The sequence below is a fragment of the Lissotriton helveticus genome, chromosome 7, assembly GCF_964261635.1.
Source record: "Lissotriton helveticus chromosome 7, aLisHel1.1, whole genome shotgun sequence".
NCBI classification, from domain to species: domain Eukaryota; kingdom Metazoa; phylum Chordata; class Amphibia; order Caudata; family Salamandridae; genus Lissotriton; species Lissotriton helveticus.
In genome coordinates, this window is record NC_136068.1 from 79399193 (window position 1) to 79416172 (window position 16980).

General features: G+C 45.5%; 1 protein-coding gene across 1 annotated transcript in view; it reads right to left on the bottom strand.

Annotated features, from left to right (window-relative positions):
* Positions 1–16980, bottom strand: part of MLF2 (myeloid leukemia factor 2) — a 75078-nt gene that overhangs the window by 42643 nt on the left and 15455 nt on the right. Inside the window, exon 2 of the mRNA XM_078651536.1 lies at positions 232–334. Coding sequence (XP_078507662.1) covers positions 232–287 — 56 coding nt within the window. The 5' untranslated portion in view covers positions 288–334. The remainder of the gene's footprint in view (positions 1–231; positions 335–16980) is intronic.

Sequence of the window (16980 nt, forward strand, 5' to 3'; positions counted from 1 at the left end):
AAAAGTGGTGGGAGGAGGAGGAGGGAGAACATGGGGTGTCATATGGGTAAAAGTCAGAAATGTGTGTGTTCTGTAGTAAATAAGGGGAAAGGCCATTGATACTTCTTGCCCATTCACTCCCTGGCCTGGTGGTAAAAATGGAAGCCTGCCTAGTGGTTAATGTGCATGAAAGTACAATAAAGTTGTTCTCACATTCTTAAAAATAAAATTTTAATAGAAAGTTGTGCTCACATCATGAACATGGCTGCCGGGTCTTCAGGATCTCCATCCCTCATGAGACGGAACATGCTGGTCCAGCCGAGGCACACGTCCTAGTCACAGGTACTCCTTTCGACTGAAAAAAATAAAGATAAAGATAAGAGGCGGGCTATAGAGTTCTTGTAAATGGATTTGTTACTATATGAGGGAGACAGTTTGTGAGGAAAGCAAATAATCATCAATCTTGCTTTCCAGCTTCTGCAAATATTTGCATCTAATCAGAGAGCATTCTACTTGCTTCATATTGTTCAACTTTGCAAATGTGTGTTCACATTTTTTTACTGGAACCACTGTCAGTAGTGCAGTCCCATCTTACAACTTTTCCTTAAAGTGCTCCCCTGAATAAGAAAGGCATTGCGTTAACGTACCATGAATACAAATTGGAACACCATTAACACACGGACACAAATATTACCTTAACTGCAGACCGTGCCCTTCACTGGTCCACAATGTGATACTTTAAACTACCAGTCAAAGGGTTTGTGCTGCAGGGGGTTGGGCCTAATTTTCCCAAGGACAAAGTAAACATGAAAACTTGGGAGTCCTTGACTCCAAACAATATGTCCTGGTTGTCAGGCTTTAGGAATTCCACACCAGAGTACTGACACTCAAATTACTTTTTTACAAACCTTTTTTTTCCATACTATCAAGCCATATCATTTTTTTATTTAAAAGTTCCAATATTACTTATTTCTTGGATACCATTTAGGTTCCAAAACACAATGGTATTTATTTAGCGTTGGTACAGCTCAGTTCATCTTCGAAGGAAGATGGCGGACTAGAGCCGCCTGTGTCTCGCAGCTCCGCTAAAGCTCCCAGCTGGCTATGCGGACATGGCGTGGGTGATCAGAGGGATAGGCTTGCCCACAAGAATTATTTACTGACGGGGTGCAGGTTCTGCTACGCTTCCCCAGATTTCCCTTCTGATACAGCAGATGCTTGGATCTGGCTGCAGTCTCAGGTGCCACTGGCAGACATCGAGGAGGGTCTGCTGGCGAGTCTGCTGATCAGCTAGCTCCCGCTGCTCCTTTGAATCGGGAGTGTACTGGCCACGTCTTTCTGCACAAGAAACAACGCTAAGGTGCAGAATGGCGCTGCCGAAGAACGTGACGAAAACTGCCCGTACTACCCGATTACAAGCCAGCCTGCAGGAAGAAGACAGCTCAAAGAGCGGAGCTAAAAGTGCTCCAGCAAGAATGGGCAGACCTGCATTACGGCTCTTGGAAGCAGGTATGGCGGCTGAGCTGATTTCAGAGGGCGAGCTCCGCATCCAAACAGCGGATGCTATTGTATTTGCATCGCTACTTTCTAGCTTTCTACTATTTTAAAAAATACCGCTTTTGATATTTTGGTTAAAATCTCATTTCTTAAACCCTGTTTTTATAAATCATTATCGCGCCCACATACTTGCACGCTAAACTGTGCCCCTCACCGCTTGTAGAGCGGATTACTTCGTGTACTTCACGGTCACTCGAGGCGCCTCGCCGCCATCTTGGGGCTGTCTTGGACGTCGATCGTGCCACTTGTCTGAGCGCTCTAGTGCTCAGCTTGGACACCTGGTGAGCCTCTATTTAAAGCTCACACCCTCCCGCACAGCGGTGACGCGCAGCGGAAACGCCTGACTCGCGCCTGAGTCAGGCCAGAGTCTGCCCGTCAGCGCTGAGGAGGCGTGAGAGGCGGGAGACTCTGAGCTTTCTTCGGCTGTTTCACGTAATTTCCTGATTCAGGTATGTCACGGGATTTCTTATTATCTTTTCAGGAACCTCAGGCCCCTTGTCATGGCTCCTTAGTCCCGCTAAACTGGTATGGCCCTATTAGCTGTGCCCACTGTCACCAGACTCTAAGCACTGAACTGCCAACCGAGACACCTACAGACGCTTTGTTACTTCGGGGCGGGCTAATTAATGCACGCTCCTTAGCGAAAAATGCTCAGAACGTCTATGACCTAATTACTGAATCTCAGCTGGACTGTCTTTTCGTCACAGAGACGTGGCTGAAGCCATGGTGTAACCCTGTCTTAGCCATAGCCTTACCTCCTGACTTCCTTATCCAGCGGCTGGACAGACATGAACAGCGGGGAGGGGGCCTTGCAATTATCTACCGAACACCTTCAGATGTTCCATAGAACAACTGACGGAAATAAAAGAGGCAGAAGCACTGGCTTTTTCTATGGCAATCCATAACTCCCTTGTTTTCTCTGGGGCTCTCATTTATCGCCCCCCGGGCCCCTCCACCAAATTTTTGGACTCTGTAGGGGACGTGTTGAGTGATCTAACTCTCAGGTTTTCTAACTTTTCGGTGTTGGGTGATCTCAACCTGCATCTCGAGGCCCCAAATGATCCTGGAGTCAGCGGTTTTCTGGACACAATTGAAGTGTTGGGTCTCACTCTTGTGAATCGGGAATCTACCCATCAGGCAGGACATCTACTAGATTGTATTTGCTCCAACTTGTCTAGTTTAACAGCCAAACCCCCCCGGCCTCAGGTATGGACAGACCATTTTTTAATTCCCTTTCATATAGTTGGGACCTGGAAACCCACTATAAACTTTTTAAAATGTAATGACAAACCCCATAGGAAATTTATTCCAGACTGGAAGTCATTAGCCAGCAGACCTGATATCGCTGAAAAACTTAAGAATAGGCTACCAGTCTTTGCTGATTGTACCTCTTTGGACTATCAGACCTTTTGTGACTAGATTGCTGGAGCGGGCACGCTGCTCAAACCATCTAGAAACGAGAACTCTAAACCTAGGATGACAAAAAAAAAATGCCCTTTGGTTTTCACCAATGCTTAAGCTTGAATTAGGCGAAGTGAAAACACTAGAACGGAGATGGCGTCGTAATTACGACACCGCTGCACGTACCATCTATCTAGCAGCGAGACGGAAGTACCACTCAAGAATAAAATCAGCAAAAAAAACATACTATCTACAGGCTATCTCTTCAGCAGGCCAGGAACAAAAAGCAATCTTTAAGATTGTTAAAGATTTTATGCATCCTTCAGCTCTATCGCAAGAGATCCCTCCATCGCAAGATCTCTGTGATGCGATATCTGATTATTTTGATAATAAAATCTTGACCATCACAAAGACTTTCCCATCTGGAACTGCTGCAACAATAGATGTTGACGAGATAGCGAAGACGACTTCCCCCCTCCGCTTTGATGAGTTCGCCCCAGTACCTTTGGAGGAATCTGCTAAAGCCATTTTGGCCAGCAAATCGGGTTCCCCGTTTGATCCCTGTCCCCCTCCGGTGTTGCATCTTCTAATAGAGATGGTTAATCCTATGATTAACAATATCATCAATTCCTCTCTAGCAACTGCAAGCATCCCTAATGATTGGAAACTGGCAGCTGTAAAACCACTCCAAAAAAAGGCCCTTGCCGATCCTACTACCCTTTCCAACCTACGCCCGATTTCCTTGTTACCCATTCTTTTTAAGCTGACTGAAAAGTTTGTCAATAGTCAACTGACTAACTTTTTGGAGAAGAATAACGTTCTCCATCCCAATCAGTCAGGATTTCGGTTAGAACACTCTACCGAATCAGCCCTACTTTTCACTGCTGAAACTTTAAGGGCAGCAATGGACCAAGGAAAGCAGGCCGTCCTCATTCTACTTGACCTGTCGGCAGCCTTTGATACCGTATCCCACAACATCTTAATGGACCGGTTGGCTGCCGCAGGGGTAGGAGGACAGGTGTTGGCTTGGTGTAGGAACTTCCTTACCGACAGACGCCAAATAACTGTGTTAGGCCCATATCAATCTGAGGCAAAAAACGTCAGCTCGGGGGTGCCACAGGGCTCTAGTTTGAGCCCTGTTCTTTTCAATCTATATATGGCACCTCTGATGAATCTGATCGCGTCATTCAGGATCAGTTCTATCTCATACGCTGACGATACCCAGTTGATTTTGGTGTTGGATAGGGAACGGCCAGGTTGTGGTAAATAAATAAATAATACCCTATTTTTGACTAGGCATAAATCATAACAGATAGCTCAATAAAATAAGAGTCAAGATTCGAGGTAGTAGGAGTTCTGCAGGTTTATTACAGCATAAGGACAGGATCAGGACAACCTGCATAGGAACAGAATGGCAGGACTAGAGTGGCCCGGCAGCTGCCGGGGCTAGGTCTGGGATGAGCGCGCTAACTTTTCATAACAATACACAGGCATATATACATAGCGCGAACACATAGCATTACATTGCAGTAGGCGTAGCAGTGGGTGGAGCAGAAGGTGTGACGCGTAGCAGTCGCGAAAGATAACAGTAAAAGTAGGTGTAACTGGGCGTATACATAGACATGTGGTGCAGACGTAACAAAATATGTCATGGAATGGGCGGAAACATTGGAGGGGGCTACCTAAGGAGCCGGGACCTCTAACCTGGTGGTGCGCGTAAACTGGCAATGACGTGTCACTAGGAGAAGCTGGGGGCTATGAACTCTGTGCTAGGAGCAGAGACTAAAGTCTGGAGGGTCGGAGCGACATGTACCTAAACCCTATCTAGTATCTGATGTTTAGGGAACATGTTGATATAAACTAGAAGTCATGAGGGGAAAAGCTAACTTGACTCTAAGACTGGACCATGCATTATTCTACATGTAGTGCGTGATGAAGAATATTAAATGACCATTAAATACAGTATTTCTCTAACGTGGAGACGAGAAGGCTAGACAATGACGGAAACTATTGATGCAGTTCAGTAGCTTAGGAATGCAGAGAAGGAGGACTAAACTGATAGCTGGAATCATAACATACTCTTGGCAGACTCAGAGGCAGAGCCAGGCTGCACCGGGCACTGTGAGGCAGGAAGTAAGTGAAAGGTCGAGGATACAGGTGGGGGCTGAATCGCTCCTTAGCGAGGCTTCAGGAGACAGGAGCTGAATCTAGGGTCCGGGCCCTTTTGAGGCCTAGAAACGGGGACTTTATAATGGAATAACGTGCACACTGAGAAACGTGGCAACATTACTTTACATAGGCCTGATAATCGTATTATTCACGAGGACTGGAAACTGACATACTAGAGGTGGACACAACTGTAATTGCGTCATTAATCGGACATGGGGAATAACATATGCATATTGGTCATGCACACATAACATATGATGGATGAGGCGTAGGGACACAGAACATGGCAAAATTTACTTTTCCACATTCCCTCCTTGTCACTACGTTTCCATCAGGAAACATCAATATTCATGATACCATCTATCATTTCATACAGTACCATTTGTTCATCTCGAATTGTCTTGGAACGGGATTTAGAACGGGGCTTAGGACTAGGAATACAAGAGGTAGCACAAATGCCGCAAATCGCAGGGCCACATTGTATACAGAGGCAGCAGCTAAATATGATCGCTACTGCAATACCTAGAAAGGACAGGACTTTCCATCCCCAGGCGGAAATTATATTCCAGAACCAACCGGACCATGTCCAGGTGCCTGGATCTTGGTGTAACAGATGGGCAATTTTATGAAGTCTGGTTATAGCTGAATAAACAGACGGCGCGTTATTAGGAATGAAAATGCAACAACTAGATCCGAGGACTCTACAGGCCCCGCCCCTATCGGCCAGTATGACGTCAAGGACGAGACGATTCTGTAAAACGACAATTCTCATAAAGGATTGCTCTTCGGTTAAGTTACCTAGAGCGGAGGCAGTCTCATCTACTACAGCTTCAAGGGTTCTTGTTAACCTACGGATTAGCTTACTATTTACAACTGTACCTAAATAAGGGAAGACACCTTTATCTATATCAATGAATTGCTCTGCAGCGGTTTCAGTATAATCGACAATCGGGAGGTTTCTCTTGTGTCTAGTGTGTACTAGATGTGTGTTTCTATGATAGTCAGGTGGGGCTAGAAAAACAGGTGGCAGTAGGAAAGCAATGTAACAGGTTCCCTCCCAATCGAGGGGCAGACGAACATATGCGGTTTGACCACAAACAAAATATGAATGACGTGAAGCTTTGAAAATAGATTTCCCACTGTCACTATACTGGATAACAGTAGTACATTCACTATGTCCTACGTGTACAGAACCATAACTACGGACACATAATTCGCCTTTGACTGGTAGTACTGAAATAGCAGGTGAGTCTGGAGTAGTATCAGACTGGACATTCAGGACCATAAAATTCGACGAATAATTACCTAAATTGTATACTTCATTTTCTAGATCTAAACCTGTTCTGTGGGGGAAACCTTGCTTGTCTGGGAAACATGTACTGTTAAGAAAAGACATATCTGTTGAGGATGACGTTAACGTGGACCATGCTCCACACGAACCATTATGTGAGAATGGATAAGGAAAGAGTGGCAGAACTCCCTTCGGCATCTGGAAAGGGGGGAGTCGACCACACACCCAACAATTAGTGGCATTGCTGGTCTGGTGTGAATAATGTAACATACAGATAAATGAATTATTACGCATAGCGAGGCGGTATGAATATTCGTGAGGAGGCAGATCACTAAACGTGTGCTCTACTGTAGCATTAGCAGACTTATTTACATGAGGAACTGAGAAACACAGGAAAAGTGCGTAGCTAGTGCAGGAAATCATTATGCTGATAAATAATATGAAACTTAGAAAAACGATACATTGAATTGAGTTTTGACTGACTCTCTCACCATGGGGGTCTATTTTATACATGTCAGAAACAGTCTAACCGTTTCACCTAGGGGAGGACTTATACAATCAAACTGACTGACTTATTTTACTAGACCTTAGTTTTAACTTATACTCCTGCTGCGGAGTTTTCTCTAACAGGGAAGGGGTTGTAACAATGTCTTTTGCGGGACAGTCCTTAAGAGCAATGTCTTGGCAGTCTTTAAAATCCTGGGAATCCTTGGAAATGTTTTTAGAAACGGGTTTCAGTCCATTGAAAAGTTTTACATGAGAAAGGTGGACCCACCCCTTCCTGCCTTCCAGCTTGACGGCAGTACGGGTGGTCAAGAGGACCTGACGTGGCTCCTTCCAACGAGGTTCCAGCGGACTTGATCTGTCAAAATTCCGGACCATCACAAGGGAACCTGGAACGATTTCATGCGGTGCCACCTCGGTATTGTCTGGAAATGCGGCAGCAACCTGTGAACGACATGAGTTGAGGGCAGACATCAAGGAAGCTAGGTAATCTGTCAACATATTACATGAAACATCGGTAATACTTCGGGGTCTAGGAGTACCCCACATGTTAGGGGGGCGGCCGAATACGACCTCATACGGGGACAGACCTGATCTGGAATGTGCGACCATGCGCATATAAAACAAAGCGACTGGCAGAGCTACTAGCCAGTCCACACCCTTTTCTTTACAAACTTTGGCAATGCGGATTTTCAGAGTTTGATTATGTCTCTCGACTAGACCGGCTGCTTCGGGATGGCGTACACAATGGAACTTCCACTGGTACCCTAACAAAAGGGAAACGTGCTTCATGAGTTCAGATGAGAATGGCTGACCGTTATCAGAATATACGACTCTAGGGAGTCCATATCTAGGGAAGAATTCACGAACCAACTGCTTGGCAGTGGTCGCGGCTGTGTAATCTGGGACTGGATATGCTTCTGTCCACCTGGACAAAGCGCATACAACTACAAGGACATACTTGAAACCTCGACATCGCTCCATCTGAATATAATCCATCTGGAGGACCTCAAAAGGGTGGTCAGGGGGCTGGAAACCACCTTGTTCCACCGGGACACTTTTACCTGGATTAAACTGACAACATATCATACAGGTACGGACTTTCTGCTTGGCTGCAGCTCGTAAATGCTTGTTGAACCAAATGTTCTGGATACTGTCTAACATAGCTTTTTCTCCTAAATGTGCTGGACTATGTGCGGTATTAATAATGACTTGAACCATAGAGTCGGGGAGAAACCATGTGGCTCTACCCTTTGTTAACCATCCTTGATCTGTCTGGACCCCTCCTTGTTCGGACCATTTCTTGATTTCATCGGGAGTAGCATGTAACTGGATATCTATGACCTCTTGTGTAGGGTCCTTAACTGTCATACATGTAGTCGGATCTGGAGTGTGTGTCATGTTAACTGGAATGTCTGGAGTCTGTGCTGTAAGCTTGGCTGTGCGATCTGCTAGATCATTACCTTGGGAAATAATGTCAGTAACTTTCGTATGTGCTTTGCACTTCATGATAGCGATAGATGTCGGTAAATGTATGGCATCTAACAGAGCTTGGATAAGGAAACCATGCTGAATCTTGGTTCCATGAGAAGTCATGAAACCTCTCTCCTGCCAGAGCACTCCGAAGTCGTGTACAACTCCAAATGCGTAACGTGAATCTGTGTAAACATTAACTTTCAAGTTCTTGGCGTGTATACAGGCTTGTGTCAGAGCAACTAGCTCTGCTGCTTGAGCGGACAGGGTATCAATACGGTGTGTTTCAATAACTTCAGTGTCAGTAGTCACTGCATATGCGGCGACTAGTTTTCCTGTACTAGTTCTCATACATGAACCATCCACATAAAGTGTCAGGTCAGGATCTGGTAACGGAATGTCTGTCAGGTCTTGTCTTGGCTTTGTCGTAATGTTGACTACTTCCACGCAGTCATGTGTGTCAGGATTTGAATTAACTGATGGTAACAGTGTAGCAGGATTCAGGACGTTGCAGCGTCTAATTTCTATGTGTGGCTGAAACAGTGTCAATTCATAACCTGTTAAACGTGCAATTGTCAAGTGCTGAGTTTGTGTTCGGTTCAAAAGAACTTCTACTGAATGTGGGACTTGTACTGTCAGGGAGTGTCCTAAAACTATGGAATCACTTTGTCTGATAGCTAGTGCTGTGGCTGCAACTGACTTGAGGCACGCAGGCAACGCCTGGGCGACTGGATCTAGTGTGCTCGAAAAATAAGCACAGGGCTTGGATTGACCTGCTTGATCTTGTGTGAGAACAGATAATGCTGTACCTTTACGTTCAGTAACGAAAAGTGTAAAAGGCTTACTGTAGTTCGGTGTAGCTAGAGCTGGAGCTTGGCATAGGGCTTTCTTTAACTCGTTGAAACTAAGTGTATGTTCAGATGTCCAAGGGAGGACAGTCGATACGGCTGCCTCCTGTGTCGTTAACTGTATCAGTGGCTTGGCTAGAAATGCATACTGGGGAATCCATTGTCTACAATAAGAAGTAAGGCCAATAAAGGCACGTACCTCCTTCTGGGTTCTGGGCTGGGGAAGACTCGCTATTAACTGGATACGGTCGGGTGTCAACTGCCTACCCCTCTTGGACAGCAAGTGTCCTAAGTAGACCACTTGCTGGACACAGAATTGAAGCTTCGAAGGGGACACCTTGTGCCCCATCTCGGCTAGGAAATACAGAACTGTCAGTGATGCACGCTCGCAATCACGTTCAGAACGGGCTGTGATCAGTAGATCATCGACATACTGGAGCAGGGCAGTGTCAGTTGGCATGTGAATATTGTCTAGTTGTCTCTTAAGTGCTTGACTGTAAATACTAGGGCTTTCTGTGAAACCTTGAGGAGCGCGTGTGAACATATAGCTCCTTCCATTTAAACAAAATCCGAAAAGAAACTGGCTGTCTGGATGAATGGGAACACTAAAAAATGCATTCTTGAGATCTATGACAGTGAAGAACGTGGCTTCGAAATCAATGGCTGTTAATAGGGAAGAGATATCTGGGACAACTGGGTACTGAGGAATAATACATTTGTTAAGCTCTCGTAAATCAATCACTAATCGATATACTGGGGGTGCATTTGGATCAGTACGTTTCATGACTGGAATGATCGGAGAATTACATACATTGGAGTCAGTTTCTACAACTACTCCTTGAGCCATGAGCTCGTCAATAATCTTGGATAAGGCTGCTACAGCCTCAGGTGGCAATCTGTACTGTCTGATTCGTGGTAACACTACACCTGGTTTGAGAGTCACACGATGGGGTGTGATTTGCATATAACCTACATCAGTTGGACCTTGCGCCCATAAATGCTGCGGAACTTTAGACAGTCTTGAATCAAAATCTCGTAATACATAGTGACCCTTAAAGTCACGTAGGAACAATCGTATTCCCTCTGGGGAACAGCAAATAACTGCACCTAATTCTTTCAGTGTCTTAATGCCTAATAGATTTTCTGGACATGACTTAGTAAGTAACAGATCAGTAGTACGGGACAATGGACCTACTTCTAGAGTGACTGGCTTTGAAATCTCATTAACTATCGGTTTTCCTGAAAATCCAAGGGAAACATTTCTTGAGCCTGAGAGCGGAGCCCCTGGAACTTCGGCGTGACTAATTGTGGTCCTACTTGCCCCTGTATCAATCAAAAACTTTCTGTCTTTCCCTAATACTTGACTGTGAACATAGGGACCTTCTTGATCTACAGGTATCTCGATGAGAGGCAAGCCTACCTCCCTCTCTAGGCTGTTTCATGAATATGGCTGGTACTCTGGATACTCAGACTGTGCATACTGGTACATCTGCGATGTAACGTGCTGTGTTGCAGCAATAGGCTGCGGTACTGTAACTGTCTGTGGTGCATTCTGTGACTGAGGAATCTGTGAAACTTGTTCTTGTCTAGGCGGACGTGGTCTTTCTTTAGTCTTACCGGTAGCTATGTTGTGTTTCAGAACTGCACACTCATTTATAAAATGACCTGGCTGTTTACAATAATTGCAGTTCCCTTTAACGGGAGCTGCAGGATGACTGGCTTGATTCGGACCCCTCTTCTGACTGTCTTGAGGAACAGATTGTGCAACTAGCACTTTCATTTTCGTGTCTTTCATACGTTTTCTCTCGTGTTCTTGCTCTTCCCTGATTCTATTCTGGTGATACTGAAGCATCTGGAGCATCTGGGACGGAGTATTTGCTTGCCAGGTGCTTTCGACTTTCAAAACTCGATTTTTAATTTGTGGACTTGAATTCTCGACTAATTTAGTAACGAAAAGGTGAGGGTATGACTCACTACTTGTCTTGAGACCACTGTTAATACTGAAACATTTTTCAAACCTGGAATAAAAATCACTAATATCTTCATCTTGTTTCTGTTTACAGGCTGAGATTGCATCCCAGTCTTCTTTTCTCGTTGTTAATAATCTGGGTAAAACTTGAATCAATAATTCTGGTAATTCTTTACATTTATCTCCAAGACCGGTACCTGGTACTCGTGCCTTGTCTTCAGCTTCTAGAGCTGTCCAATCGATCTTTTTCTCTCCCACCTCCCATTCTTTTTCCTTTAGCTTTTCATACACCCCTGCGGGCAACAGAACCTTTAACATTTTAATGACATCTGGGTATGTGTATTCTCCCATACGGAGCATGTCTTTTAATTCTCGATGGAACCCTGCTGGATCTTTGTCATGACAGGGAATTAATTTCTTCATTTCAAGAAGTTCCATCTTTGATATTGGAGTGTATACAAACACTCGTTGCATTTCGCCACCCGTTCCTCTAACTGGGTGGACTTCCCGTAACGGATTCTGTCTGTCTATATAGAATGGTTTACTTTCTGGGGGTGAGACATGAACAAAATGCGGGTTCAAGAACGTTCTATATTTGTGACGCTGTTCTAGAATGACACTAATTAAATCGGTACCTAGACCTCTCCATTTATACTGGAGTAACTCGTTCAGGATATCATGTAACGGACCTGGATCAGAGTGCTGACCCTCATACAGAGTAATGAGGTGCTGAATCATATACATACCCACCAGTCGCTGCTCGGCTGGGGGCATTTTCAGAAACATTTGTGCCACTATTTCGTCTGGAAAAGTGGTAGAATCAGTAATCCATCGGACGGCTGATCGGGCTAGTTCTTGTTCATGCATGGTACTTAACTCACTATAACCGATTCGTGATTTCAGAATGTGATCGGTAGCTTGAAATACTTGTTCTAGAGAACCTTGTTCTGGTGCTGAATGATGAAAAATAGACTTGTGTTCTAGGCGTAAATGGCGATCTGGAAATCTAGATTTTCCTACATACGCTATTCTGGCGGGATTCTCGTCGTCTTCCTCTTCAGGATCAGACATACTTTCTTTCTCGCTTACTTGTGCTGCTTTACGCTGTTCGTGTATCTTTATTATCTCTTTACGGATTTTCTTGTACATACTTTCCATGGCACCGACGGTCTTGTGCTTACCCTCGGCTATATTATCACTCCACCTTGTCAGGATTCTCATTTCGGCGGAATCTTTAGTCGGGTAATCTTGTTCTCTTATTAGACAATTGATCAGGAACTTTAATATCATGAGCTGGATCTCGGCTTTCCTTTGAGACATGGCCTCGCCAATACTTTCTGGATCATCCCCTGTACGGATGAAACGATATATTCTGTCTAGGTCTTCTTTCATATTTGGTAGGGTGACTAGATACTCGGCCACCTTTCTTACACGGAACGAATATAAAACCATATTATCCTCGCCTGGGACTGGATCATAGCAACATTCGGCAAGGGATTTTCTTATTTCTGCAACAGTCTGATGTCTAGGCGTACGCTGTGACGCTTGTGCATGTAATTCGGCTAACGTTAAACGCTTGTGTGGCGGCGGGGTTTGAGGAGGACCTCCTCCTGCGGCCCCTAAACTAGAATCATCGACGGACATTCTTCGTGGCGGAGCGGGAAGTTGAAATGCTAGCTGGACCGGGGGTACCGTAGCAGGTACTCCGGTGTCTGGAAGAGCGGGAAGTGCCTGATTTACAGGGACTGGCGGAGCGCGAACAGGATTTGCATATTCTGGGACTGTGTCGTCCAAATAGGACGAAATAAAAATATCAGCTGCGGTCGGTTTGTGACGTAGCTTGGTCGGAACTAATGGTGGCGGGAAATTACTGGATGCCTCTGGGGTCGCTTTTGGCAAACCCTCGGCAAGAAGAGGATACATACCCCTAATGAGGGCATGCCTCTGTCTGTCTGACTGTTCGGCTTTGACTTGTTCACCTATCTCGATTAATTCTCTTTCTTGGGCTCGTTCCTGGGATTCTCTACTTAACTCTGACTTTCTGACTTCCTTTTCGGTTCTTCTATGAGCTTCCTTGCGCCATAACTCGATGGCATCTTTCTGTGACTGTCTGGCTTTCTTTTTCCATAATGCTTCCTCTACTCGCATGATACATTCGGCATCCCATGTACCCGATACGGGCCATCTATACTTTTCTTCTAACTGTTTGGTATACTCTACCCATAAATCTAAATACAATATGGCACTTATGCCATGTTTCTGATACATAAAATGACCTGGACTGTCCCTCGGCGGAACAGGAACTGCTGCTTCCAGCAGACCCTTTCTAGTTTTTAACTGACGTAACTTGGAAAATATAGGCATGACTGAACTGTAATCTGGACACACTACAATACACAATAAACACGAAATCACGTCACACTCATACCACAACATTAAAATACATGAAGAACATTATAAATAACAGTTTGAACAGAATATTACCTGGAATACTGAGAGCAGAAATACAAGAATTTTCTCGAGAACGGAACAGACTAGAATTACTGGATGCACTGCTGTAACAGTACGGAACATACCGGTCCCATAAAGGAACGCATCAAGACCCGTATCCACCTAGGTGAACACTTCGTTTGTGAGTCTGGGTACCACCAACCCACGGACCAGGAGTCAATTTAGATTGGTCCTGTCTAGATACTACCCCAGCAATGGTACTCACCGGGCAGCACGGAACGGAAGGCCTCGGACGGGACTGGACTGCTACGACGACGAACTTCGGACTTCGGACTTCAGTTACGGGTGGGCCTCCGGATACCTCGGACCTTGAACTCTCGGCTTGGGCTCTGGTCGGGACTCGCCGCGTTCCTCCACCGTCTCGTTCGGATGCTGGACCGCCTCCTCCGTCTCCTCCGTGGGCCTGAGGGATACTTGGAGCAGAAATATCTGCCAGTGCACGGTATGGTTCCGTCACGACTGCAGAGGGTCAGGGGGTCGGCGTGGCTTCACCGACGCGTGGGGAAAGGGCAAGTCCCTATTCGGGCGCCATTATGTGGTAAATAAATAAATAATACCCTATTTTTGACTAGGCATAAATCATAACAGATAGCTCAATAAAATAAGAGTCAAGATTCGAGGTAGTAGGAGTTCTGCAGGTTTATTACAGCATAAGGACAGGATCAGGACAACCTGCATAGGAACAGAATGGCAGGACTAGAGTGGCCCGGCAGCTGCCGGGGCTAGGTCTGGGATGAGCGCGCTAACTTTTCATAACAATACACAGGCATATATACATAGCGCGAACACATAGCATTACATTGCAGTAGGCGTAGCAGTGGGTGGAGCAGAAGGTGTGACGCGTAGCAGTCGCGAAAGATAACAGTAAAAGTAGGTGTAACTGGGCGTATACATAGACATGTGGTGCAGACGTAACAAAATATGTCATGGAATGGGCGGAAACATTGGAGGGGGCTACCTAAGGAGCCGGGACCTCTAACCTGGTGGTGCGCGTAAACTGGCAATGACGTGTCACTAGGAGAAGCTGGGGGCTATGAACTCTGTGCTAGGAGCAGAGACTAAAGTCTGGAGGGTCGGAGCGACATGTACCTAAACCCTATCTAGTATCTGATGTTTAGGGAACATGTTGATATAAACTAGAAGTCATGAGGGGAAAAGCTAACTTGACTCTAAGACTGGACCATGCATTATTCTACATGTAGTGCGTGATGAAGAATATTAAATGACCATTAAATACAGTATTTCTCTAACGTGGAGACGAGAAGGCTAGACAATGACGGAAACTATTGATGCAGTTCAGTAGCTTAGGAATGCAGAGAAGGAGGACTAAACTGATAGCTGGAATCATAACATACTCTTGGCAGACTCAGAGGCAGAGCCAGGCTGCACCGGGCACTGTGAGGCAGGAAGTAAGTGAAAGGTCGAGGATACAGGTGGGGGCTGAATCGCTCCTTAGCGAGGCTTCAGGAGACAGGAGCTGAATCTAGGGTCCGGGCCCTTTTGAGGCCTAGAAACGGGGACTTTATAATGGAATAACGTGCACACTGAGAAACGTGGCAACATTACTTTACATAGGCCTGATAATCGTATTATTCACGAGGACTGGAAACTGACATACTAGAGGTGGACACAACTGTAATTGCGTCATTAATCGGACATGGGGAATAACATATGCATATTGGTCATGCACACATAACATATGATGGATGAGGCGTAGGGACACAGAACATGGCAAAATTTACTTTTCCACAAGGTGCCGAAGAAGATCTTAGGGATTGTCTTGCAGCAACTTTTAAATGGATGAACAACAACCATTTGAAGTGCAACGCCGGAAAAAAGGAAATTCTACCTATAGGGAACCACAATCTTTTCTCTCCTACAGCATGCTGGCCACCAGATGCTGAAGTGCCACCCAACACAATTGCATCCGCCCGCAATTTGAGCGTTAAATTTGACAACCATTTATCCTTTAAACCCCAGGCTGTAGCAGTAGCAGGTATGTGTTTTCAAATTATTAAAGCACTTAGAAAGTTTTTTGATCTTCTCCCTTTATCGGCGAGGAAAACTGTCGCAGTAGCCTTAATAAATTCTAGGCTGGATTATTGTAATGGACTTTATGTCGGAGCAAACAAAATCGTTCTCCATAAATTACAGATGGTCCAAAATGCGGCAGCACGCCTCGTACTATGTCTGCCTCGTAAATCGTCAGCCTCAGCAGCCTTAAACACTCTACATTGGCTGCCAATAGGGAAAAGAATTCTATTCAAACTTCTCCTAATTACCTTTAGGGCATTCCACCAACGTGGCCCAACCTATCTTCGAAATGGGTTTAAAAGATACTATCCAGCGCGCTGTCTGAGATCTGCAAACCAGAACCTTCTCACTCCACCCTATTTTAAACTGGCCACAAAGGGTGGCAAATCCATCTTTGTACTGGGAACCAAAGCCTGGAACAAACTTCCCCTTTCCTTGCGGTCTCTTTCTCAAGAGGCTCCCTTTAGGAAAGCATTGAAAACCTGGATCTTTTCTTTGCCTGACGTCTCGTACAGGACCCTAGTGTAATGTGTGTGCAGAAATTAGGACATCCTTTTCCTTTCCCAACTCTTCCATCTGAGTTGTGTGAGCGCCAAGATACTCCTTGGAGTGGAAGCTGCGCGGTATAAATGTCACTTACATTACATTACATTAGCGCGACTCCTAAAAAAAAAACATAGACTGATTCTGCTGAGAGTTAACTATCGCCGGACTCCACTGAGTGTAAAAGTGGAGCCTGAAGCTGGGGGTGAGTTGTCTGTAAACCTGGATCAGGGGGCGAGTGCGGACCTGGGAGACTTGGGGGGGGGGGGGGGGGGGGGGGGGAAAGGGGGGGAGTAATCAGCCATTCAAGAGGATGATATCTCAGAAATGCCTGCTATGAGGTGCTGAAGCATTGAGAGGGACGGACAGCACTTTACTGAGGAGATTACTGGGGAGATTAATGGAGAAAACCCCTGCAGCGCCTCCCAAAAGTGTGTAATATTTAGTCCTATGGTCGACGGGCGCAAAGAGGATACTCAAACCGGCCAAATGACCAAGTTAATGCCAGTGGTCAATCTGAGGCGACTGCGAAATCAAAGAATAAAAGGTTAAATATGTCCGGCGTGGCAGCGGCAGAGCTGCCACTTTAAGGAAAAAAGATAATAAGGGAAAACCCCCGTAAGAAATCTTTTGACCCACAAGGCGCTAGCCTGTACAATAGCTCTGGAGCCGGCCGAGGTGGTGGTTTAGAGAATAGTCCA